The 25793-nt window shown below is 39.7% G+C and overlaps 1 protein-coding gene across 2 annotated transcripts in view; it reads right to left on the minus strand.

Annotated features, from left to right (window-relative positions):
- Nucleotides 1-25793, minus strand: part of MSH2 (mutS homolog 2) — a 48679-nt gene that overhangs the window by 16686 nt on the left and 6200 nt on the right. For both annotated transcript variants that reach the window (XM_058800977.1, XM_058800978.1), the window contains exons 6-8: nucleotides 24913-25046; nucleotides 5923-6122; nucleotides 817-926 (exon numbers count right to left, since the gene is read on the minus strand). In XM_058800977.1, coding sequence (XP_058656960.1) covers nucleotides 817-926; nucleotides 5923-6122; nucleotides 24913-25046 — 444 coding nt within the window. The remainder of the gene's footprint in view (nucleotides 1-816; nucleotides 927-5922; nucleotides 6123-24912; nucleotides 25047-25793) is intronic.

The raw sequence follows: 25793 nt of genomic DNA on the forward strand, positions 1-25793 counted from the left end.
TGAAGGGTGAAGGCTTAAACAGCTGTTACTTTTAAAGAAAACAGAGTCCCAGGGCACACAAACTGCATCAACAGATGGTCTGTAACTGGTATAAAGCTATAAATTTCTTCATTACCATACATCACAAATTACAGCAACATGTCAATCAAACAAGTCCTTCCATAAACAGCAAAATGCAGTTGATGGATGCACAACACAATACAAAGGAAGAAACCACAGTGCTCCTGCCTTTGGAGAAAAGTATTCATGTTCTAAATTTTTAACCCACTGCAGTTCTCACAAGTTCAACAAATGGCCCTTCCTACCAGGTCTGGCACATGTTTAGGTAATTCTCTTACTTCTGCAGTCAGCTGAGACCTTCACTTAGGATAATCCTAACCCCTGGTTAATAAAAAAAAAAGAAAATCCTAAAAGACTCCTCAAGTAATAAACAAATCCTGGGCTACATTCTGGATTTGAGACATATCACTGTAACTTCAAAAATAGAGTAGAGAAATGACAAAACTACTTCTCCACTTTTAATAGTGATGAGATCTTTAAAAAATAGTTTCAGGTCCACAACATCAATGCACCCAAAGCATTTTTTCACTGGCTGGATAATTTCAGATAGTGGGTGAATATCCTGTTGAGTACCCTATATATTAATAACAGCCTTCATATATTTCTAAATGCAGCATATATTTCTATATACAGCTAAACTATCACTAGCTACTTAATACAGATGATCAATTAAATTTAGTTCATATAGAGCAGATTGCAAAGCTCAATAAGCAACTTTAATTGCTGAGTAAACTCTGCCCACACAACATTTCATACCTTTTCCATGTCCAATGTTGTTTCTATCATCTCCAGAAACTTTGAGAAGTCAGAGCAGATATCATTAAGAGGTGTTATAAATACAGCCAACAACAACATCTGGTGAGCTCCTGTTAGGAACAAACAAGAAAATTATCATTCACAAACCCCCACAGATTTACCAGAATTCACTCACCCAAGATAAACAACACAACTGCTTAGCTGGTTAATTTTACAAAGATGGGCTATGACTATTTCACTGAAACACATGTACCTTTTTCTAAAATTGGTGGGATATTTTTCTAAGTATCCCATCTACGTTCTGATTAAGCCTGTACCTATTCTGTCACCTTTGTTCATAACTGGGGGTATTAATTCCCTTCTACTATGAGTAAAACAACAAGCAATAGTATAAAAGCAAACCCATTGTCTGAGTATTACCAATTTTTGCACATAAAATGTTGACATGCCTTCTGCAAAAAATGTTGGTCTTATCTTCCACACTCACAGCTTTTAATTCTTCTTAATAAATTATTACATAATACTGGGAATATTTGGTAATTACAATATGGACGTAGCAACTGAAGTGTATGTTACCAGCTTTTGTTTTCCACAAAAAAAGACCACATATTAAAACCAGGTATTCGCAGTAACTTCCTTCCACTAGACAGGAAGGCATCAAAATTAACAGAGATACTCTAGAGCATCAAGTCAAACTGCACAGAACACATATTGGCAGGAAGTCCATGGAACACCAAAAGCACTGAACACCAACAGCAGTTCATAATTAAATTAACATGCACAGATATTGCCAAATTTGTGAAGGAAGTATTTTCTTCAGGTACACATAAGCTACACATAAGCACCTATATCCAGCAGCCAGCTGTGGAAAGGTTCTGTCAGTAAATGCATGTTTACATCTTTGCAGCCACTTCAAGTTATGACTTAATCACAGAAAGATTAGCATTATTGACTACACTATATACAAAAAATGCCTCAAAATGAATCCAATACTATGAGCTTAGACTCACTGAATTACGTACAGAATCATGTTGCTGCCTCTAATGCTTACAGGCAAGGCTTTGTACATTAACAGAGAAATATAGAATTAAGCTCTGGATATTCCAGAGCCTCTTAATTTCTTACCAGACTAAGAAAAAAACCCCAGCCTCTCCCAAGAAAAAGTACCACAGAAATTTATAGAAGTTACACAGTGAGGACACCATTACCCAAGTGAATCTCTCCTCTCTCAGTTGAAGTAGAAAGAAAAAGTTTGGTTTGATTTCTTTTTCTACCATGCCTTTTTGCTTCCCCAGTCCCTCAAACTTTTAAAGTGAAAACTCTAAACTGAATAATATCTATTAATAGAGAAAAAAAAATTACATCTTGTTGGGAGATTACTGAACTTGCAAAAATGGAGTTTTCTGCTGATTAAAAATCTTCAAAACCAACAGATATGAAATATTGTTTTCAATTCCAAATTTCTTGCTTGCTCTCTTAATATCTTGTTTTTTCTCCTCCTGTAAGAAGACACATCCAAACCAACCTATAAAATAAAAGCAGCCAACAAAGAAGAAAGAAACTGAAGGGCAGAAAAAGTTTCATGTCCATTCTTCAGAGTGGGCTTAGCAGTTCCCAGCAGACAGAATACATGGCACACACAATGAAATGAGCTTCAATATTCTTGACTCAATGGAAAACAATTGTGCTTGAACTTAAAGTAGCTATTATAATTTGTTTTCTTGCGCAGGGAAGCTTTATGATGCCATTTCATTATTTAAACTAGAAGGGTACACCTTGGACACCACAGGAAGATGTCACATTCAAAAGTTGGAATATATTAGAACTAGAATTTATTATTTATTAAATAAATAAAATACTGATGTATTTACATACATTCATTTATATGGGTCCAACTGATACACTGCAAAATTTATTTTCACTTTTAATCCAACTTCAAACTTGGTATCCAGCACTTGAAGGAAGTAAAACAGTGGAGTCAGCAAATAATGAGGGTTTACAAAAGTTATTTGCACATGCTTTTCTTAAAACACCTGGCATTACAAGAATATGAGCAAGAAATACCACTGAAAAATTCTAAATTAAACTCCAACATGTCTTGCACCTGTATTCATTAACTCATAGAAAAGATGCATAGTAAAAAAAAAATGCTCTTTTGCACCTACTCAACATTATTAGGATGGAAAGTAGCCACAGAGAAAGACTAATAGAGCTTTGCACCATCAAAAGCAGAGATGCCTATTGATCCCAGAGCCTATCTGTGCCCAGGTGCAGGTTTTAATTTAAACCATAATTTACTTACTGAAGCACAGACAAGTGTTTATTACACATGTTAAAGACTTGACTATTAATATGGTTTAAAAATGTTGTCTGGCAATTAAAATAAAACACTAATCTTCAGGCTTGAAACACACAGTTAGTTTGGCAGCAAAATGACACTGCACTATCCAGGCAAAACAGACCAATCCCAACAATTAACTGCACCAGACATTTTGATAGTGCAATGGAAAGTGGGATAAAAGGAAAAGAACAATGGAAATTGGGATAAAATACAGTATAGGTTTTCTACAGGCAGATAATATCCATATGGTGCAACATCTGACTGAAATACTGAGTGCCTGAGACAAAGGGGACTCTGCAGAGCGAATCTGGGCTCTTCTAAAGCATTCAGCATGGTGTCACAGGAGGTGCCAAGGTGCAGGATCTGTGATTTATGCCATGACCAGAATGCAGATAAAGAGCACATCACCCACTTGCAAAAGATGAACAAGCTGAAAGGACATCAGCTCCTCCAGGGCTCACAGAAGCATTTATCTTTTTAAGAGGTGTGAATTCATACTAATGCAGAAAAGAAGGCTGCTTATAAATGTCACTAAAATAAACAATATGGAAGCTGTCAGTAGCTTATATTGGAATTAGATAAATCAGAAATAGATCAACACCTTGAAAACTGGGCTAATAGAAATGAAGTAAAATGTAGCACTGAGTAAGATGACACATTGATAGATAAATGTGTTTCCACTATGAGTAAGGAATAATCAGTTGGATCTGACAAAGGATGGGAAACAGCCAAGTCTGATCACAAGAGGCTGGGAAAGAACAGGACTGAAAGAAGCAGTAAGGGCATTCAGTCACTGTGTACAGTATGGTAAAAACACACCTGACAGCCAGCACACTATTCCTGCATCCTGCACATTTACACACTTAAGAGTGTTAGTTTGAGATGGGAAGAAAGATGCCTCAGCAGCTTCTTGAGGACAGAAATCTTGTAAAGGACCCAAATTTCATGCCCCAGCAATCTGAGTAATGAACAACTGCTCCATTTTGCCAGCTAGAGCAAAATTATTTGATGACTCAGAGTTCTCTCCCATCCTATGCAGACTTCTTATGGCCAAACCAGAAAAAAGCCATCTTCACTCATCACCCCTCTCCTCAGCTTTCACCACCCATAAAAACAAGGATTTCAACAAAACAATGTCTCATTTTGAGGGAAAGGCAGTCACAGCTGATGGCTTTGTGGTTGTTCTGTATCCCCATAGCTGCTCTATATCCCCATAGCCATTCATAGGCAAGGGAATTCTGAAACTGGCACATACTCAGAATCGTCAAAAATCTTTCTGACTTTCCATCCCTTGATGAGTTACAACATTCTGTACAGTCAGAAACAGAGAAATTACCAGATCCAGTCTGAATCATTCATGTACATTGAGAATTACCAGACCATTCATGTACTTTGAACAGGTGGCACAAGTACAAAGAAAAATAAAAATAACACACCACCTATTTTAAACTATCTTTAATATACTGCTGGTGATTGCCCTAAGACCAACTGATTCATGTGTAGAACAGGAAGAACCTTTTGCAGTCTATTAACTTTTCCATATGGTGAGCAGTTTGCCTTACACAGCTTGCTCCTCAAAACTCTAAAAATGGAATTGTTTTCCTACCCCAGTGTTATGACACAGGAACTCTGTTGATCCAAATGGCAACTAATATAAAAAGAAGTAAAGACAGGAAGCCAGCATTCTGAACTAACACCTCAGTATAGGATGGGAATCCAAGGGCTCCATGTCAAGGCTAAAACAAGCAGAGTCTGTTTGGAAAAGCCAAATGGACACAACTGAGGCAGCTGAAGAGTGACACAGCTCTTTAAAAGCAAAAACAAGCAAAAATAGTTACATCTGCCAGTTCCTTCAGAGTTTCAGATCTAAATTGCTCTTGTAAATAACACAGCCAATAATCAAAAACTGATTTATTTTAAGATTAATATCGTAGAAGTTTCATTGCTTGAACTTGTAAAACTGTAGTACAGAAAAGTGTAAGACACTGGGTAGCTTTATTTTCTAATCAAATAGAGGAAATAATTTTTTGTAACCATACCACTTCAAACAATATTTGTTTTTCAGGCTTTGGTGCTTGCTTTACACAAAGGGAATTTCTAACATATTAATGGGCTTCAATAGAAATGAGCTTTCTGGTAGGTTAGAATTGCTACTGCTAAATTGAATGCTGATCTTATTCTGTATTTTCTTGGTAATACACAGAAAAAGAAAAAAAAATAGCAGCTTTTGTACTTTCTAGACTTGCTTGTCACAGCATTGTACTTCTTACTAATGAGGACTGGAGGAAATCCTGCCATGTTACTTGTATCAAACACAGGAACATTATGATTAAAAAAAGCCATTTGAATTATATCACTAATCCTTAAACTGGGGGGATTTTGTGTGTCATTACAACCCAAAGTGGATGACAACACTATTGTATGAATGGCATCTTGTTTGTAAGATCACAGCAGACACACAGTTGGTCAGGAATTCCTAGAGACAAATCCATGTCAAAGATTCCCACACCACCACCCAACAGCTCAAGCATCCTAGCTACACACTAATTGGAACACATTTCCCTGCAAAGATTTGGCTATGAATATTCTTATGTATCTGATTGGCATTTTGGAATTTCAGCTCATTTAAAATTCAAATGTGTTTAAAGCTTTATTCCTGCAACAAAAGCACACTGGGAAAAAATTCATCTTTGGAAAGCTACGCTCTATTTCTTTGCATCATCAGTACACCACAAAACATTGGGAATAGATGGGGGTAGCAATACCTTCATGTTTCTCTAGTGCTTGTACAACATTGGGCAGCTGATTGATAGCCTGGAACATCCTGTAACAGTCTTGTAAGTTTGCTGCTTGTCTCTGAAATTTCTTTGCCAGCCGGTTGAGGTCTGGAAAGCGACGTAACAGATCTTCCTGGAGGCACTGACGTAGCTCTGGATCCATCACAAAAGCTTCAACCAAATTCAACCTACACAAGAAATTCATAACCATGATTAGCATGCCATGATCTGTAATTCTTTTATGTCACCAGTTATCTGACAGTTTCTATCTGTACTTTCTCAGTTTAAAAAAAAAAAATCCAATGAAAACAGGACAGACAACACATGAGCTGAGAAAGCAAGGAGATTTTACCCATGTCAAGCTTCTGTAATTTTGAACAGTCAGGTTTTCTAATGAACAGCAATTGTTGGTATTTGCAATTGTTCCAGATGCAAATACCAACATCCATCCTGTAGGTAAAGCTGACTCAGAACTGACTTGGAGATTAATCCTTTCCCTTCACGAGCAGAAAAGTCTTCCAGCAGTCTGTGGAAGAAGAGGAATTAAGCAGGAAAAATAACCCCTCTGCTGGCAAAGTTTATCTCCCTGTAGTCAAGGCCAACATGGACATTGAGGCTGTGCAAGCCTGGAGCACAGGATGGGATGTGACAGTGTTCGCAGGGGTCTGAGGATGAGGAAAGAGATGAGGATCTGACTCCATGTTTCAGAAGGCTTGATTTATTATTTTATGATATATATTATATTAAAACTATACTAAAAGAATAGAAGAGAGGATTTCATCAGAAGGCTAGCAAGGAATAGAAAAAAAGAAGGAATGATAACAAAGGCTTGTGTCCTGGACAGAGAGTCTGAGCCAGCTGACTGTGACTGGCCATTAACTACAAACATCCAACATGAGACCAGTCACAGATGCACCTGTTGCATTCCACAGCAGCAGATAATCATTGTTTACATTTTGCTCCTGAGGTCTCTCAGCTTCTCAGGAAGAAAAATCCTAAGGAAAGGATTTTTCACAAAAGATGTCTGTGACAATGGGAAGGCACCTCTGGGTCCTGACCACTCCAAGCCCTGCTCAAAGCAGGGTCCCAGCTACAGCCAGCTGCACATCCTGGGTATCCCCAGGGATGGTCCCAGTGTCAAGCTCTGGCACAGAGCCCTTGAGAGTGACTGCATGCCCTGAGCCTGGCAGCTGGCTGAGTTCTCAGTGCACCACACTGTACTGACCTAGCCCTGCTTTCTGAGATGTAACAGGGGACAGCAACAGCTCCAGCCACAAGAAGCAACATTTCCTGCTCTTCCCTTATCCAACCACCTAGTTTATCTATTGTAGAAGCTTACTGGGTTAGCCAGCCACGATTTTCCCTCTGTAAATCCATGCCAACTACTTCCAAACCACTGTTTGCCTCATGGCAGGCATTGGGGGACTGCATTCTCACCCAATGAGGGTACTGCCTGCCAGCCTTGTCACCCCTGACTCCCAGCTTGCCTGCCCTTGCTGTTACTCCCTGACATTTTGGTTTGGTATTTTGTTGGGAGTTTTTTTCTGTTTGGATTTTTTTTTTAAGGTATGGGGGTTTTAACATAGTGAAATAAATATTCTTTAAGTGCTCAAAGCAAGCATAAATCTCAACAAGAAGTGACAGAGCATTAAATTGTATTTCTCCACTAGAATTAGAACGAATTTTCATGCATTTTTGGGGGTTTTTGCATCAGTTAATATTGTCATCTCTACACATTTTGCATTTGCTGTTAAAAAAAGAACTTGGATATTGTTAATTTTGGAACACTGGGAAGGTCAGTGTTCTTTGATCACACTTTCAGAACACCAAGGAAGAGCTCTGCCTCCTTCAGAGACCTCCCCACATTACATACTGTGCTGATTTTTGGTTAATAATATCTATCAATATCTTTGCTTCAGCAGAGAAGTTAATTTTATCTAAAGACATGCAAGCAAGGAAAGGACAGCTTCCACCACATTATTCCTGCTGCTTTGCTTACTGACAGAAAAATGCATTTGTTTCAATTACCATAACATCTGCACTTGCAAACTGCATTGGAAATTACAATTTTTTGTCATTCTGACAGCAGTAATCTCTACATTACACACTGCAGTGCTGTGCAGAGTGCCAGACACTGGCAACACCACACAGGGGTTAACACAGTCCACTGCCCCAGGTAATTAGCAAAGACAGGTAACAAAGGCTTTGGCTAAAGCAAGACGAGGCAGAGAGCCCTGGACAGGCAGTGGTACATTTCTGTATACAAAAAATTCCTTCTGTTTCAAAAAGTATTCTACTCCCACACTCCAGTGAATCTTCTGTATTATACCCAAAAAAAAAATCAATGAAAAACATGAAAGAAGGATCCTACCTTTATGTTTATCCATTCAACTACAGCCTTAATAGATAAATTGAGAGACTGACATTACTGACACATAAGGGTGCTTTACCTCCAAAAGAAACATTAAAGTTTCAGCATGTACACAGAGCTTGTCAGAAACAGACAGGAAAACACTGAAGATACCTACTGCAAGAACACAGAACAGGACTTGTATCAGAAACATCATAAAAGCCAAGCAATTTTCCATTCTGATCCCTGCTAGTGTTTCTGAACATGATTTTTAGCTTTCAGACTTCTGACAATGGTTTGGTGGAATAACAAGAGCTACACAATCTCCCCACAGCAGATACACTGCCATGCTTATCACAAATCCCTTCCATTTACCAGCACACCTCACTTAGTGCTCACATCACAAACTCTTCTCTCAGAAGTGCCAGAAGCCACCAGTGACCAAACACAGCTTTTAAACACCAGATATTGTTTAGATATTGAGGGGGAAAAGCACTAAGAACTGAACCAAACTAAAGACACCTGACACAACAGCCTAAAAATGAGCCCACTAACCAGATGTGCTCCTTCCCCCCAAGGGATTAGAGAAGGAACCAACTTGCCAACATGAACCTCCCCACAGGAACCAAGCAGCTTGGCCATTTTTAGTCCTCTAATCTGGAAATTTGGCAAAAACAAAGCAGGATTTATTATAAACTTCTCCATTTAGCACACCCATGTATTCCTGCTGTTACCTTCCCTGGTCTTCAGCAGTTACAGTCATGGCAAACACACAAGAGCTTGTACTGCACTGATGTTATGTCCTCTCACTTCCCAGCTATTATGCAATATCTGTAAACTTATTTATTATTTCTCCATTATCAAAATATCACCACACCATCAACCCATAAAGAGGAACTAGTTGCAGATACCTTCAAGTTTTATTATGAGGAAAATGGCATGAATTTCTGGTTTAAAACCACCTTACTTCACTTTAAAAAAATCCCAATATGTCTTCATTTTAAAAAAGCACCAGGAAGACACACTTGGAATTTTATCCATTATCAAAGTGAATTTTAATCCAGAGAAATATTGTTCCTGCCTGTAGCAGGAAACAAGAGTTTTCTGGGTTTATCCCACCTGCCTAAATTACTGACTACCCCATGATTTCAACCTTGAAATTTCAAGTATAAAAACTACTTCTTTTTCTTATTTTGATGACCAACTTCACACATGCAAGAATCTGCAAAATTAAAGTTCACCATCAACATGAGATGCTATCTTGTGCTCTCATGGCTCATGTTTAAAGTCAGACAACTTCAATTTCTTCCAAGAGGTCCTTAGAAAATCAGTAATGCTAGCATACAGATACATGCACAGAATCACTTCTGAAGACTTACTAAATTCTGCAGAGCTGCTGTAAGTCATTCTAGAACATCCCATGAGCTCAGTCTTGAGCTCATCTTTACCAGGATCTAGGGGGTTTTCCCCATTTGTGCCTTTTGCACAAACAAACCCTTCACTTTCATCCCACGACTCCCTCACCTTTTTCAACAGCCTCTTGGATAAGACCTGCCAAAGGCATTTTGAAAGCTCTAATTTATTTCTTTCCCCTCCTCTTTTGTCCACAATGACAAGTTCAGAGTTCTCAGATCAGCATGAACAATTTTCCTCTGCCAAAACCATGATAATTAGACTAACATTTCATGACCTTCCTGGTACTGTTCTATCTCCCCCCGCTACATTTGCCAACCACAAAGATACATCTGACAGGTTTGTGCTCATGCCACATTTTGCATAACAATTTTCTGTTGGTAGGAATGCATACAAGGCTGCTGAATGGAAAGGTAATGCAACTATAAGTCATGAATAATGATCACAAGTAATAATGAAATCAAATGACAGATTGTTTTTAATATAAAGTTCAACTAAGGGGAGAAAAAAAAAAAGGAAATACAAAAAGAAACAAATTTTTAAAATCCAAGAAAGTGTAACCAAAGAACAGATGACAACACTAAATAATTCATTTCTGCCACACAGCCAAAAGGAAAAGACAATAGGGCAAATCTTTCCACCCTAAATCTAAGGCAGCACAGTCAAGATAACAGAAACAATTATAAGTAGTGAAACCACGCTAGAACATCAAGGAAATCTCTTTCAAGACGGTTATTTAAATCTGCAAAACTAGAGAACAAGACTGCAGCAAATGTAACAGAAAATCAGCACAAGTGCTTTTCTTTAATTTGGAAACAGTAACCACCTTTTATCCCTGCTAAGCACAACCACGGCTGTTTACCAGCTTTGAATTCTGTGCCCTCACAAGTGTCATTAGGGTTAGCGGGCCCTGGGAGACAGAGAGAGGAAAAAACCTCACTCATGTCCACGTTTCTGCTGGATATTCCAACTCAAAACATTCCACCTTTCCCCCAGTTTTACTCTTAATAAGCATCTCTTGAACCAGCTTCTGACAGAAGGCCAATGTACCACAGACACACACAGAAAAAGACAACAAAAATCTGGGGTTTTTCCAATCTAATGTATGTCACACACTTGCCTGAGCCTCGACAGGCTGCTTCCATTCCACCGATGTCTGCATCACATCTGACATCAAAAGAGATTTCTGCCTCCCTGGATACACCTGTGCAGCACTTTCCACCACCATTTTAAGGTGCCTCAACACAGATGATGTCAGGAGGGTTTAATTCTATTTCTAGATTTCTACACAGAATATCAAAGTTTCAGTTAGTAGAAAAAATAGTTTAAGAAAATAGGAAAATAGAAAAAAAAAAAAAAAGGCATTAACCATGCCAGATTTGTATACAGATTTTTATGAAGAAAGAAAAGAATTCTCTGTGTAGAAATAATAACTAAACAGACTAAAATAAAAGATCACAGATAGAAGGAATAGAGTATTTATAAAGGAATAGAGTATTTATAATGCCTGAGCAGGATTGCCCAGCAGCAAAAAAACCCCAAAAAACAACAAGAACAACAACAAGAAAAACAACAAGAAGAACAAGAAGAAAAAGAACAAGAAGAAAAAGCAGAAAAAGAAGAAAAAGAAGAAGAAACTCCAAAAGAAAAACAAAAAAACCAAACCAAAACAAAACAAACAAAAACAAACAAAACCCCAACAAACCAGTGTGCAATAAGATTAGTTATAAAGCACCTAGAATTTTATTCTCTCCTCCACCAACATCCTGCAAAACCCTGGACAGCTCTGCACCTCTCTGTCCATGCAGGAAAGAAAACATTTCCCTCAAGCACTTCTGCTTCAAAAAAGTACTCTGAGGTTTTTTTCTATCATTTCACGAAACTGAGATCCATATGTAACCCACTAATACATATTTAATAATGAGTAATAAATATTTAGTTATTACTTCAGGGTAGTGACTCTAAATCCCAACTACTCATAGATGTTTTCAGAAAAAAAAACTGTACTAAGAATTCCACATAACAAATGGGGTTAAAGTGTTAATACTGAAATAAACTAGGAATGCCCTCTCTTACAGGAGAAGCTGACTTACTTTTAAGAAGACTTTAAAGTTTGTAACTCCCCTGACTATCTAACAGCTGAGTCCTCTGAAGAGCATAAATTCTCTGCCTGCAAATGAATTTTTTTGACTGTAGATTAAGACCAACCTTCCTGTCCAACTGTTCTACTTGATTATGCAGAATTTTAATCAAGAAATACCACTTACAAAAGCAGCATATTAAGGACTGCTTCAAAATATACTGAGACTTTCATCTCACCATGATTTTCAGAATATGCACAGCTGTATCAGTTTAATTTTATATTTTAATTTCATATTCTCCTCATACAAAGGAAAGTGGAAAAACACCTCACATACCATTATTTTGTTTCCCTCAGGTTTCTCTCAAACTCAGATCTCTTCTTAAACCAATGCAGCCAAAGCAAATCCTCCTTGGACATGCTTAACCTAGACATGTGAAATGCTACCCACCACCTTACCTGCTCTATTGGGTTTTCTTTTTCACACAAGGCACACAGTATTTTAACACCCTGCAGGAAGCCCAGTCTACAGAAAGTTGCTGTAGTAGATAAATACTTCAAATTCTTTTTTTCAAACCAGGATTTTTTTTTTCCAACCAGAAATAAGCAAGGCACTGTCTCCTAAGCTCCCTTTAAAAACTTTTCCTGGCGACCAAGTCATTCCCTAAACAATCATTTCTCTCCCAAAAATCAGCCATAATCCAATTTGCTGCCTCAGGTAAGCAGTAGAGGCCTTAAATTTACAAATCTCTTTCCATGCCAAAGAACTTCAGTATGCTTTACAGCCCTTGAAGCATTAAAGCAGACACCTAAGATTGGCACATGAGAGCCTAAATCAGAAATCCGAACCCTGATAACTAAAAATTACTTTAGTAATTCAGCACACAGTAGCATAAAAATCACACTGACCATCCCAGGTCATTTTGCCTCAGACAATCAGAGCTGTTGCATGCATTTATAAAAATAACATCCAAAATTTTTCAGACAAGCACAAAGAAATAACAATGCAAAATAGCTAAGCAACCCACGCATGCTTTTGGAAGTGCTTGGTTATGCATAAAAGACTTTTTTTTATGAAACTAGAGCAGTCTTTGCAAACAATTAGAAATAAATGTAACACAAACCCAGAGGAATAAAGAACCAGCAGCTTTAGAGAGACTAATAGCATCAAAAGCCATTTTATTTTAGTTATACATCATAGGCTTAGGATCACTGATCTCAGTCCCCACTCAGCTCATACTGGAGCCTTTGCACAGCCAGAAGTTGCTCTGGTTTCTGGCAGCTCCAGCTGATGGCAACATTCACCCAAGCCACAGGAATAGCCTTGGAAGGGGCTCACAACAGGCTCCAGTTCCTTTGAAGACACTAGATCTGAATCCAGGTTTTTGATTCCCTAGGAACTCAGAATGTTGCTTTCTGGATGGGTTGTACACACACCTCTCCAGCACTTCTTACATATGAGACAGAATATCCCAAGCAAGGGGTCAGAATCTTACTGCTGTTTTAATGAATTTGTAGCAATTTGGCCATCCAATATCATTCAGGATCCAAAATCTTGTGTCTGAGTATCACAACCTGTTCAGCAGAGCAAGCTCTCCTCCAGCCCTCCCAAATTTGCATGGACACACAAGGGTCTATAAATTCAGAAACAACCCAGGCAATGCCAAGATACCCAGGTGGGAGGCTTGTGCTCAGGTATTGAAGACTTCTCCCTGCTGTCTGCCAAAAAAAGAGCAGCCTGCACCTTCACAGGGACTCCCCTCCATGTTAAATGGCTCAAAACCTTTCCCACCCACCCCTGCCCAAACCTTGTCACTGTTTGCTCCTGCCACATGAGCATAAAGTTGGTTTTGTTTCTGAATGTTACTGTATTATTAAATTACTTCACAGCTTCCCTCCCTGAAAACCACTGTCACGACCTAAGCACCCCCAAAAAGCTACACTAAAAGATAACTGCTTACAAAAGACAACTTTGAAGATGACAGTGAAGAAGTAGAACAGTGTATATTCCTCCTCAATCCAGAATTTGAAGTGCATTACAGTTTTATGTGAGGGATGTGGAATTGCAGGCTTTTAACAAATAGGAAGATATTGTATCATACAGTAGATGAACAGACACAGCAAACCAGGAACAAAGAGCCCCAAGGGAATGCATTTTTCAGAGCTGACCTGTGATGCCTGTGTTCTTAGAGAGACAATGCTGTCACCCCAGGAAGGTGACAGCATTCCTTGGACTCTGATCACCTCTGTAGCTCCTTAAAAGCTTTTGCAACCATTCACAGTTCTAGACCCAAACAGAGTACCAAAACTTGCCCTCTGCTGAAACAAAGAAGGCAGAGAGACCAAAGAGGAGCTGGCTCAGGGGTGCAGCTGGAGCTGTCCTGCTCTGTTCACAGCCCAGCCACAAAGTGTGGAGGAACAAAGCCTGGGAGAGGAACAAAACCTGGGAGAGGCACCCGTGGCCACCTCAGCTTGCCACTGAGGGGGATGCTCACAGCTGCAGCCCCTCCTCAAACTGTTCCAGATTGCAAGGCAAGACTTACTCTATTACCATCTGTATGGCAGATTATATTTTGTCAAGTAGGCAGTTTGCTTTATCTCTCTCTCTCTGAGTGCTCACAGTCATTCCTCCCTCCGGAGGGGACATCTGCTGATAACAGCTATTGAATGTCACTTCATGGCTGATAAGAACTACAGCATCCCATTGGGAGATGCTCCACCCAGAGGGAGGAGCCAAGCATTGCTACCCAGATATAATCTGGAGATTCTGGAAATACCACACAGCTTCTCCATTGGATTCCCCAGAGGAACAGCAGCTGCCTCTCCTTCCACTGGATCTTCAGAGGAAGACTACATTCTTCTCTACAGATCCCCCTTGCTCCAGCAGAACCACACCTGACACTCCAGGGGGACTGCAGCCACAATCCCAACTGGACTGCTACCAACAGCCTGACCCACAGGGTGTCAGGGTGGATTCTGACCCTGTCAGTGCTGTTCTAGTGTACTGCATTGCTTATTTTACCCTTTTATTTTTCTTCCCTATAAAGAGCTGTTATTTCCTGCTCCCATATTTTTTGCCTGAGAGCCCCTAATTTAAAATTTATAGCAATTCGGAGGGGTGGGGAGGGTTTTACATTCTCCATTTCAGGGGAGGCTCCTGCCTTCCTTAGCAGACTCCTGACTTTCTGAACCAAGACACAAACAGACATCTTCATTTGCTGTGGCTGGGTTTGCTCTTCACCTCTGGCTGCCCTGAAGCACCCCACCCTGGGGTGGCCCTGCCAGCTGTGGACATGCCCAGCTGTGCCCTGATGTTGGCCTGGAGTGGCTGGGAAATGATGCCCCCAAGCCCGAGTCCCAGCAGCACTTCCAAGGTGGCAGAAAGCAGCACTGCCACCAGGAGAAGTGTGAGGTAGGGCTGCTACCCACTGCTCTCTTACCTCCATACTCTCCCCATGAGGTTTTAAATGAACTAAACCAAGGATCTACCTGCAGGCATGGATCTGAAGCCCTCAGAAAGCATTTAGCACTAACAACTGCCTTTCACTCCATTGTGACAGTGCAGCTCCTCTGAACCCACTCCTACTGTCCTTTAATCTTAAATGTAACTTGGAAAGTCCACGAATATCCTGTTTTTCACAGCCCTGCTGAAGTCTAATCCCTTGTAATACGGACTGCAAGGTTTGAAGAGCAGCTTTAGAGCCTAGGAGAGCCACAGAAATCAAACTGCACACACTTTCCAGAGCTCTGGGTACACAGAGTGCTACTAAGCAGCTACACAGATCAGGCTCCCTGCTGTTAAACCTGTAATATTCAACAATGTAAGAGAAAGCCACAGTCAAACATCAGTCTCATGCCTTTTCTAGTATCCCTAATTAGTCCCTAAGCCATCCTACCATGATAACAATAATGGATATTTCTAACTTCAGGACAGTCCATTTACAGAAAAATTTTCTAATTCAAATAAATGCAGTGTTCCAAGCAAACAGAGTTCACACTCCTCTATATCAGTTATATTTATATAACATAAAATTAATATGGATCAGGGAAGCAACAGACTCTTTACCACCCTACATGAATTTCTGAGTACACTATTTGAGTATTATGCCAAAGGCTAGAGAGCAAATTAAAGCCCTGGGATTCTATCAGGGGTACCAGGCACAAATTTTTTATAAAAATCAACCATGAAAATTTTTTACAGAAATCAAGCATTGAAAACTGCATGTTTTGACTATGAGGCAAGATAATAAGATCAGAATAAAAAATAAGAGAGGTTATCAGGAAAAGCAGTTAAAATAGCACTGTAGTTTTTTCCCCACAAGATACTTATTCAAGTCTGATGTTACCAATAATTCACTATCTTTGCACAAGTCCTTATGAACTTTCCAACCTCAGCAGATCAAGCAAAGTAAAGAAGAAAACAATTCTTCAGCAGAAAAATAAAATACTTGGTCTTAATTCTCATCAGCAAAGTACCACTTGATGCAATTAAGACTTTGCTCCTGAAGCAGACTGCAGCAATATTTTTAGAGCCTCAGGGAAGTGAGTGCCTGGCATCATGCTAATGAACATGAAATTAAGCAGCACCACAGCAGCAGAGCTCCAGCCAGAACTGAGGAGCAAGTGCAGGACTGGGAGGCAGGCACAGAAATTCCCTACGAGGAGAAGACAGAAGAAGAAGAAAGGAGAAAGAAGAAGAAGGTGAGAGGAAGAAAGGAGGAAGAGGAAGAGAAGGAGGAGAGAAGGAGGAGAGAAGGAGGAGAAAGAGGAGAAGAAAGAGGAAAAGAAAGAGGAGAAGAAAGAAAGAGGAGAAGAAAGAAAGAGGAGAAGATGATGAAGATGAAGAAGATGAAGAAGAAGTAGAGGAATTAGAGGAAGAAGACGAATCTTTCCTTCATTCCCAAGGCAAGGCTGGCAGCAGTGCCCATTAACCAGCCCCCTGCCCATGGCCAGGAGCTGCAGAGCTGTGAGCTGTGTTTCAGAGTGCAGAGGGGACCTGCAGGAGCATTTCTGCAGGCAGCAGGTGACCAGAGCTTGCCATGGCTGTCACTGCTTCCCTCCAGGTGAGACTGAAGGTCCCCCATGCCCTGCAGCAGGGACACAGGGACATCTCCCTGTCACCATCTCATGGCTGGGACTAGTCCACATTCCCATGGCAGATCAGCCCTGGCTCAAAACTTGAGTCCTGAAAGTATCAGAGCATTTAAAACAAGGAGTGTTGTTCCTGTCTAGTCTGAAGAAACTTTCAAACACCTGTTCATCCAAATTACCCCAGTCACACCTCAAACCAGAACCAGGTGTCTCTTATTTCCCACTCCTCAGCCTGGGTGCGTTACACACAGTACCAGTCCCTATCAACTGATAGACAAGGAAAATAAACCATTACTTTCTCTTCCCAAAAGCTGGATTTGCCAAATAAGAACAAAGCACTTTTTAATTATTACCAAGAACTGCCACTCAAACTAGTTTTATGTAACAGCACAAATCAAAAAAGATTTGATTCCCCTCCCCTCCTCTCCTCTTTCACAGCTAAGGAATAACAAAATTATTACCCAAAAGAATTAAACAGCTCATCAGAAGAGGAACTGGCATAAAAAGGGGAAATTCTCACATTATAGTAAATTACTACTTCACAGAATGATAAACAAGTCTTCCCAACGTTTAAACATGCATGTTTATAGAAGAAAACAAAGGGGATCTATCACCAAAGTTGAATTTTGAATATTCAATACAGCAAATCCTCTCCTACCTCAAACCCCATTGCAACCTTGCTGGACTAAACAGTCTCTTACCCTCAAGACAAAAGTGATATGAGGATAGCTCATAAAGCAAGAAATATCTCCTGAAATCTTTGTAAGAGATGTATATTTTGTCTTCCCAATGCTTATTTTCACACATATAGTCTTTTTCATAAAATTTTCATTGTCTGTTTTCTGTAGGAGCTAAAAATATTCTAACAGCATCTTCACAGCTAATTAGTCAGGAAAGCAGCAGGTTTATTGAGCAATGGTAGTGCACAGCTCCATTTCACAGACTCACTATTCCAATCTAAGGATAAGTAAATATCCATTCTATCCTCCTGCAGCAAGTTTGGCAATATAACTCACAGCATAAATCAACTGGCATAATCTCTGGAACAGTCAAAGTGCCAGCACAAAGCAAACTCAAGTCAGATCATTAAATCTGAACAAATCCTGGCTTTTGGTACTTGCTGACCTGCACTTAGGATTTTCATGAGCAGCTCATGGACCAGCTGCAGAGCAGCAAAAGGATTAATTCTGGATGACAACTTTCCTCACTTTGTCATGGACTAGTTTTCATCAGGTGAACAAGCCAAATCAAACTGATTTTTAGCTGAGAGAAAAAAAAATATAAGTAGGAGGCATGGAGTGCCCCTTTTGGCAACTGCTGAGTTTTTCTGGATTATCTGCTATCCAACATGACACCTTTGGTTGTTTAAGCATGATAAACTCCCCATCACAAGATGAAGGAGTCAGCTACAGGAACACCAGTGCCAATTACAAGGGAGCAGGTGGCAGTCCACAGTTAGTGAAGGATGACTGAACCTTTTGATTTAAAGTGATTTCAAGTGTGAGCCATCCATGAAACAACTCAGGGCCACAGGCTGCTGCATGGTGCACAAGAGTCAAAAACAAATGAAGAACTTTCACACTAAATCCTGAAGACCCAAGAAACTCCACATACAGCAGAGAGCGTGAGCAAGTGTCAAGGCCATGAAGGCAAAAAGATGCTAATTTGAATAAAGACAAGAGCAACACAGTATTTAGGCTTCCAGACAGAACAACTGCCCATCTTTTAAGAACTCCTAATGAACCTCCATTTCTTATATGGTAACACAGGACAATGAAGAGGATGGAGCAAGGACTCACCAAATGCAGTCATGAGCACCTTCATTAAACCCACAGAGTGAAACTGCTCCGCCCAAAACCTGCCAGAGCCACCCTAGATGGAAAGCAGCAGAGGCTGTGTCCCAGCTTAATGCCTTAAACCATGGAGGTTTTCTGCCAGTCTTGCTTTTTAATTAAATATGGCATTTTGGGATCCAGTTATAAAAGCGTATTACTGCATGGTCTTCAAAGAATAGAGTCAGCTGAGGAAAAGGTATTTTCATTATTATTTTTTTGTGCTTTATTCCTTACAAGTTTCCATACATTATTAAAATTAAGAGGTTACATTTATTACACTACTCCATCAACCTTAATACCCTTTTAAAGTGCTAACTTGTGCATTTCTTTAAGCTTGTGCAAACTCAGAGCAAACTGAACAAGTTCTATTTCTTAGCTGTCGAAAAACAAATATTTCTTCATTTGCATTCATTCTGTACTGAAGAAACTCAAAGCTGTATGTCAACAAAACCATTAAAGACTCTTATAATCCTCACACATGATAAATGAAAATTAAATTACAAGCCAAGACAAAAATTTCTTGCCAAGAGCTTCCATTGCAGTGTCCTAACATGCCACCTTTCTAATGGTCTTGGACATAAATTAAGCAAAGCAGAAGCAATAATGTGGTCACTGTTCTGTCACAGAAAACAAACCATATTCCTGTATCCAGTGTTCAAAACAGTGACTACCAAGGACACTGTTACAAACCTGAGAGCTTTGCACCTGTGCATATTAAGTTTATATGCATAATGGAAACTTAATGGAATGAATACTCAAACAGATTCTAAGCACAATTTAACTATGGCAGTAAGTGCCTTTCACCTCATTTTGGCAGGATGAGAGCCAAAGAACAGTATGGCAGCTACAGATTCACATTTCCCTAAATAAATAGCAGTTTCATCGTGTCTTACAAGTCTGAAAACCAATCTGACATTTCAATCAAATTTTAGTTTAATTTTCATTTCTGTTCAGCCTCAAAACTCAGACACAAAAGAAATGACTAAAAGCTTAATCCTTCTATTTATTTTGCACCAAGTGAGGACTTGTCAGGAGGAAGTGGGTGAGCTGGAAGTATTAATGAGGAGATACTATGAGTACCTGCTCCAGTGCTGCAACACTCAATGCCACCTATAATTTACAGATTTGTAACACTGATTGCTGATCCCTGATCCAGCAGACAAACGATCTGGATAACAGAATACAAACAAGCAGGATACAAACACCAACAATGTCTTTCCCACACCTGAAGGTGCCATGAAAGGAGTCTTATTTTCAGCTCCTCAGACAAAAAAACTAAATATAAGTCTTTTTGCAACACAACAATCTAAGCCTTTGGGTAGGTTTTGAGAGCCTGGGATTTTGATTGCAATTCCTTCCTGGAGTCAGGCCTGTGTGATGTGTGCTTGACTAGAAGAGCTCCAGTTTAATGCCTCTAGGCAGCACTCAATGGCAAACTCAGTTTTACAAGCAAACCCAAATGAAAACAGAGGTAAATTAGTAGTTTTGAAAACAGTAAACACAGGTGAAGAGGGTTAAAGAAGAAGCACTGAGAGCTTCAAGCTCCAAACATTTCTCTAGGGAACTTGGTGATGGTAACTTTCGGAATGACAAAGGTGACATTTTTCAAGGCTTACTGGAAGCCAACACCATTTTCATGTCACTGGAGTGACAACTTCTTTCATGGGAAATATTTATTGCACCATGATCTCCATGACAATAAGAAATCACATTTCTGTCTTCAAATCTGCTCAGATCCAATCTGTATTTCAGAAGCTCCCCTAGAGGCATTGGGAGAACTCCCAGAGGCTAAAATGCATTTTGAAGAGGTAATTTAGACAAACCTCTCTCGCAGACATCTTTACATGAAAATCCTTTCCTTAGGATTTTTCCTCCTGGGAAGCTGAGAGGCCTCAGAAACAAAATGTAAACATTGATTATCTGCTGCTGTGGAATGCAACAGGTGGATCTGTGATTGGCCCATGTTGGATGTTTGTAATTAATGGCCAATCACAGCCCAGCTGGCTTGGACTCTCTGTCCAAGACACAAACCTTTGTTATTCATTCCTTTCTATTCTTAGCTTAGCTGGCCTTCTGAGATGAAACTTTTCTTCTATTCTTTTAGTATAGTTTTAATGTAATATATATCATAAAATAATAAATCAAGCCTTCTGAACATGGAGTCAACATTCTCATCCCTTCCCTCAACCTGAGACCCCTGTGAACACGGTCACAAACCTCCAAGGCGATCACATCTTCCCCTCCCTCAGTGAGGACACAGCCAGCACACACTGCTAATGCAGCTGGGCTCACTCTGTGCCTCTGGAGAGGTCCTGACAAGCACTGGAGGTCTCTGCAGAGCTCCCAACCAGAACAACAAAAGCAACAAAGCTTTGCAGGGACAGCTGCAGGTTAGAAAAGAACACAACAGCAGTGAAACCTTAACAGCAGAACAGCCCCCACTGGAACTGCAGGCCTCTGGTTACAGCCCTTGCTCAAAACAAGGCTAATTTCAGCCAAACACTGAGCAACAACAGAGATGCCCTCACCCCTCTGAGCACACGTTCCAGAGTCTGACCAGCCCCATACCTCACCCAATGTGCTCCAAGAGTGCCAGGGCCTTGGATTATGTTTCTTCTTGTCTCAAGCAACAAGCTATGGTTGGGTTTTCTTTATTTTTTAAACAAATTGCTACTTAAATAATCACGATGCATGAAAATGTTCTACAAATTTGGAAGTTTTACCTTTCCAGCCATTTATTCACCTCGAGCTTCCGAAATGCATTACTTGCTGACTCTGCCAGAGACAGGGTTTGTTTCTACACTGTGGCCTCCATGCAGCATGATATTTAGAAACACAGGAGGAAAGCTCAAAATAGGCTTGGCTCAGAGCAAGTGATGTTTGAGTACAGCCTTCAGCTCCTCTGAGACCCCTGCACCTTCTCCATGGGACACAGGCACATAAGAGGTTCAACCACAGTATACATAAAGCATTAAAAAGGTGAGCTGGAATCTTTTATTTATGGGGTGTATAAATGTCAGATAGAGTTTATCCCAAACACAGAAAAAAAAATTAAATATATTCAGCATGAACTCTCTTCTCAGGACATAACAGAACAAGCTCTATTTTACACTGTGCCACATTGCTCAGACTTTCCAGTACCTGGAGAATAAACATGACATACTGAAGCTGTATTGCAGTCAATTTGGTTATGCAATTAATACTTGTATTTGCACATGCTGCCTCTGCGACTACATTTTAATTTCAAATATGCTGACTGTGAGATGAGGAGCAAGAACCTCATGTACTTGCCTTCTGAACACACCACACAGGAGAAGTAGGGCTGCATTGTGTATACTTATGACTGATAATTATTTTTTTAATCAAGGAAAACCAGCTGGATACTGGCAGAACCCCAAGTCTTACAAGACAGGCAGCTACCAGGAGCCTCTGTTTCCTCAGTTCTCATCAGGAGCTGCTCCTGTCAGTAAATATAATTTCATCTGAAGCATGTGCACCATGTACTTTAATTTGTGCTGTTACTGTATCAATAGTCCACATGGACTGCTGATTCAAGTCTGTGCTCCATTTTTCCATGCAGGTTAACAGCACGCTGCAGATTACTGAAACAAGTGCATTCCTTTATCTCCAAAAGATGACTTGCACCACCTGCAGGCCTTAGCAGAGGGTTACAACAATCTAACTTTGGGGGGGGAAAAAAGAAAAAGTAAAACTTTCAGACACCAATTTTACACTACTGGGACAACAGTTAAGTCAAACACCTCCTGTATAAGCAAAACAGGAGGCTTCCTTCAAAACAGCCACTGAACATCCGTCCAGCTTGGAAAGTTCTGCATGGTTTGAGGACTTTTGCTCTGGTTAGTGTTAAATGGGGTCCTTCAACATGGCACACTCCAAGCTGAGAAACAATCAGGAGCTCCCCTTGATGACAAAGGAGATGTAAAGGAACAACAGTCCAGGTATTTCCTTCTCAAGGCACCTTATGCTCTAAACTGTGGTTTTAAATCCTTAAAACAACCACAATATACTGTGAAGTCTTCAGAAAACAACTTGGCAACCGCATCTTATCTTTTAAAAGATATTTAAATCTGTCAGTACATCTCACTAACAGCTTCTCTCATCATACTTGTTCCTTGGGATTAAAAAAAGAACAGTCCTACATCCTCTGAAAAGCATAAAGTTTGGGAGGATGAAGCTTACAAGTAAATTACATTGCTTTTATCTCAGAGAATTGAGCTCATCCAGGTAGTACTTGAAAGCAAAATGCATTCAGACAGAATGCAGCAGAATGAAGTGAAAAGGGTCTCTATGGCATTTCAGTGCCCATTAGCAGAGGTTAAAGCAAAGCACTTTTAACAAATTGCAGCTCCAAGGTCTCTGCAGCTGGGCAAGATACAGGAGGTTATCAGTGGACTTCTCTCAAATTCATAGCACTTGAATATAATGACCTTTACAGCTTCACTAAGAGCTTAACTTTATTTAATTACTCCCCTCCTCCTTTAAATACACCTCTTCCTACATGCAGCCAACATCGGCCACAGAGAATAGCAACACAAAGCCCAGAGGTGACAGTAACTCTACAAAACAGGTCAAGTTACATTTTCTGCCTACAACTCGACCCCAGTTTTATAAAGAAAACACTGTCTCTTCCAAACCTGGAAGATTTCTGATGTACAGTAATAAGCAAACATGTCACACAAAAGTTAAATTTCTAATGTTTACTTTGACATAAGAAAGTTACAAGCCGGGAGTTCTAACCTTCAAAATTTTAAAACCAACAAAATCATAAAATTAAATTTGGTTCAGATATGAAGCTGTCAGATCATCTGACAGCCAAAGATGATCTTGGGTACTTAGTCAAGAACCAACAATGAAAGCTTTTGTAACACATGAAGAAGTAAGATACAGCATTCAACAAACCCGGGAACAAATATTTCAGTGTCACATTAACAACATTTCTAAGTGGGCTCTGATCAAGTTACTTACTACACACCATTCTGTAAATGATGAGGAAAGGTAGAGTAGAAAAACTTGTTGAAAAGAAGCAGAATAATTCAGTCTCCAGAAATCTAGAGAGAAAACTATCATCCTGATTTTGGCTGGCACAGAGTTTATTTTTTCTCAGTAGCCAGTGCAGTGCTGTGTTTTGCCTCTCCTCCCCATTCCACCAGGGAGGTGAGCAGGTAGCTCTGTGCTTAGTGCCAGCTGGACTTAAACAACTACTCTTTGCATAACTTATTTAAATATCAGCACATCCAAGCCAAGATTTCTTTTTTTGGTAGCAGGGATCTGTGCCCAAGAGCATATACAGATACATCTGCAATGCCCTATCTGAAATATGAGCCTTAGAGAATCTATCAAAGTTAAACTCAACTTTTCAGCCTCTTCTACTTTTTCAAGATACACTTTAATACACATTTTGTAGTGCTGATTGCTAGAGCTGCATGAAATTTGGGTTTAGATCATTAAAAGACAGTATATATAGAAGTAGTTTAAAAAATGTAACTTGTATTTGTGTGGTGAACATCCTCAAGACAAACACACACAGCAGGAACACAGCCTTTGCAGTTTTCCTCTCTGAGAAGGGTGGAGAATCATCTGTGCATTCTCAGCAGAGATTTACCAGATTCTCTAAGGCTTCTTATCAACTGATACTGTTATCTACTGGCAGGGCAGCCACACTGTGACAGAGGTCAAGATCAAAGGGCAGGAAAGAAAAAGCCCCCACAGTATCTAGGCATGATTAGAGTGACCCACTGTAACCAAAAATAGCTTTCTTCTGGGAACAGGAGCATGTCACAACTGCTTAATTCTTTGAGTGTTTTGTTGATTTTTTTTTTTAACTGGTAAACTTGAAGTGACATCAAAATATTATTATACAGACTGAGCATTTGCATATGAACAAAGTCAGTAAGTGGCTGCTGCACTGCCTTAGCCTGTAGCACAGCATCATTCAGATCATCTAAACATATTGCACCTCCTCTTTAAAATGTATAATTGTAGAAAGCATTTAATTTAACAGTAACCTGTCAATTTGCATCTCAAAGAAAAATATATTCAGCTCTAAGTGCAATGCATTACAGGGTAGCACACAAAAGACTCCAAACACTACTGTTTCTAGGTTGTGGCACTCTGTGTTTTAAAAGAAAGGGCCTTATATAAAATAGTTACTAAAGTGTTTAAGTCTATTAAACACATAATATTGTTACCTTTCTTCAATTCTGGTCTTGTCCATAAGTGGTTGTTTGATCCACTGATTAACCAGTCTTTGTCCTTGAGGGGTTCTGCATTTATTCAGTAATCCAGCTAGAGACTGGGCAGAATTTGCATTTTCCATAGAACTCTGGAAGAAATGAAAGAAAAAAAAATAAAGGAACAAAAGAAAAAAAAAATAGTTACTGAAGTTTACTGACACCCACTGAATGACACACAGCTATTTAGGAACAGAACATGGTTTTTTTTTCCATTAAACTCAGCATGCCCACAAAAATGGTAAACGAAACAGCACTAAAGTACTTACACTCTGGTCCCTGGAACATGGGAAGGAAAGAGAAGGTTTGTCTATTTTGGAGCCAATCCTGACTGAACAGCAAAGTTAAAAGTGTACCTAGTCATGAGGCAGTTTGCACTTTGAGTAGCAAAAGTGGAAATATATCTACAATATTTGCTAGTTTGCTCTTCTTAAAGTCAAAAATTAGGGGTCCTGTCCATCACAAAAACAGCAAGAACAGGACTTGAGTTCAAGGGGTTTGGTTTTAGAACTTTGGGGTTGCTGAGGGGGGAACAACACAACAGAATCAGGCAGTGGGGAAGAACTTGAATTCTCAAGAACAGATACTTGAATTCTCTCAAGCTTCTCCACATCATCTCTGCAGTGCTATAAACACCTCTAAACTTGTCTCTGCTCAAATTACAGTTCGTTACCCATAATTCAGGTTTAATATTAGCTGGACTTCAGACAGCCTTTTGGGAATTTTTGTTGTGGTTTGATTTGGTTTTCGCACAAACAGCTACAAAGCAAAAATTTTGGTTAATATTGAACTAACAAGTTCGTTTCAACTCTTGACTTTGAAATTAAAATCTCAACCCC

Source organism: Ammospiza caudacuta, chromosome 3 (genome assembly GCF_027887145.1).
Source record: "Ammospiza caudacuta isolate bAmmCau1 chromosome 3, bAmmCau1.pri, whole genome shotgun sequence".
Lineage (NCBI taxonomy): Eukaryota > Metazoa > Chordata > Aves > Passeriformes > Passerellidae > Ammospiza > Ammospiza caudacuta.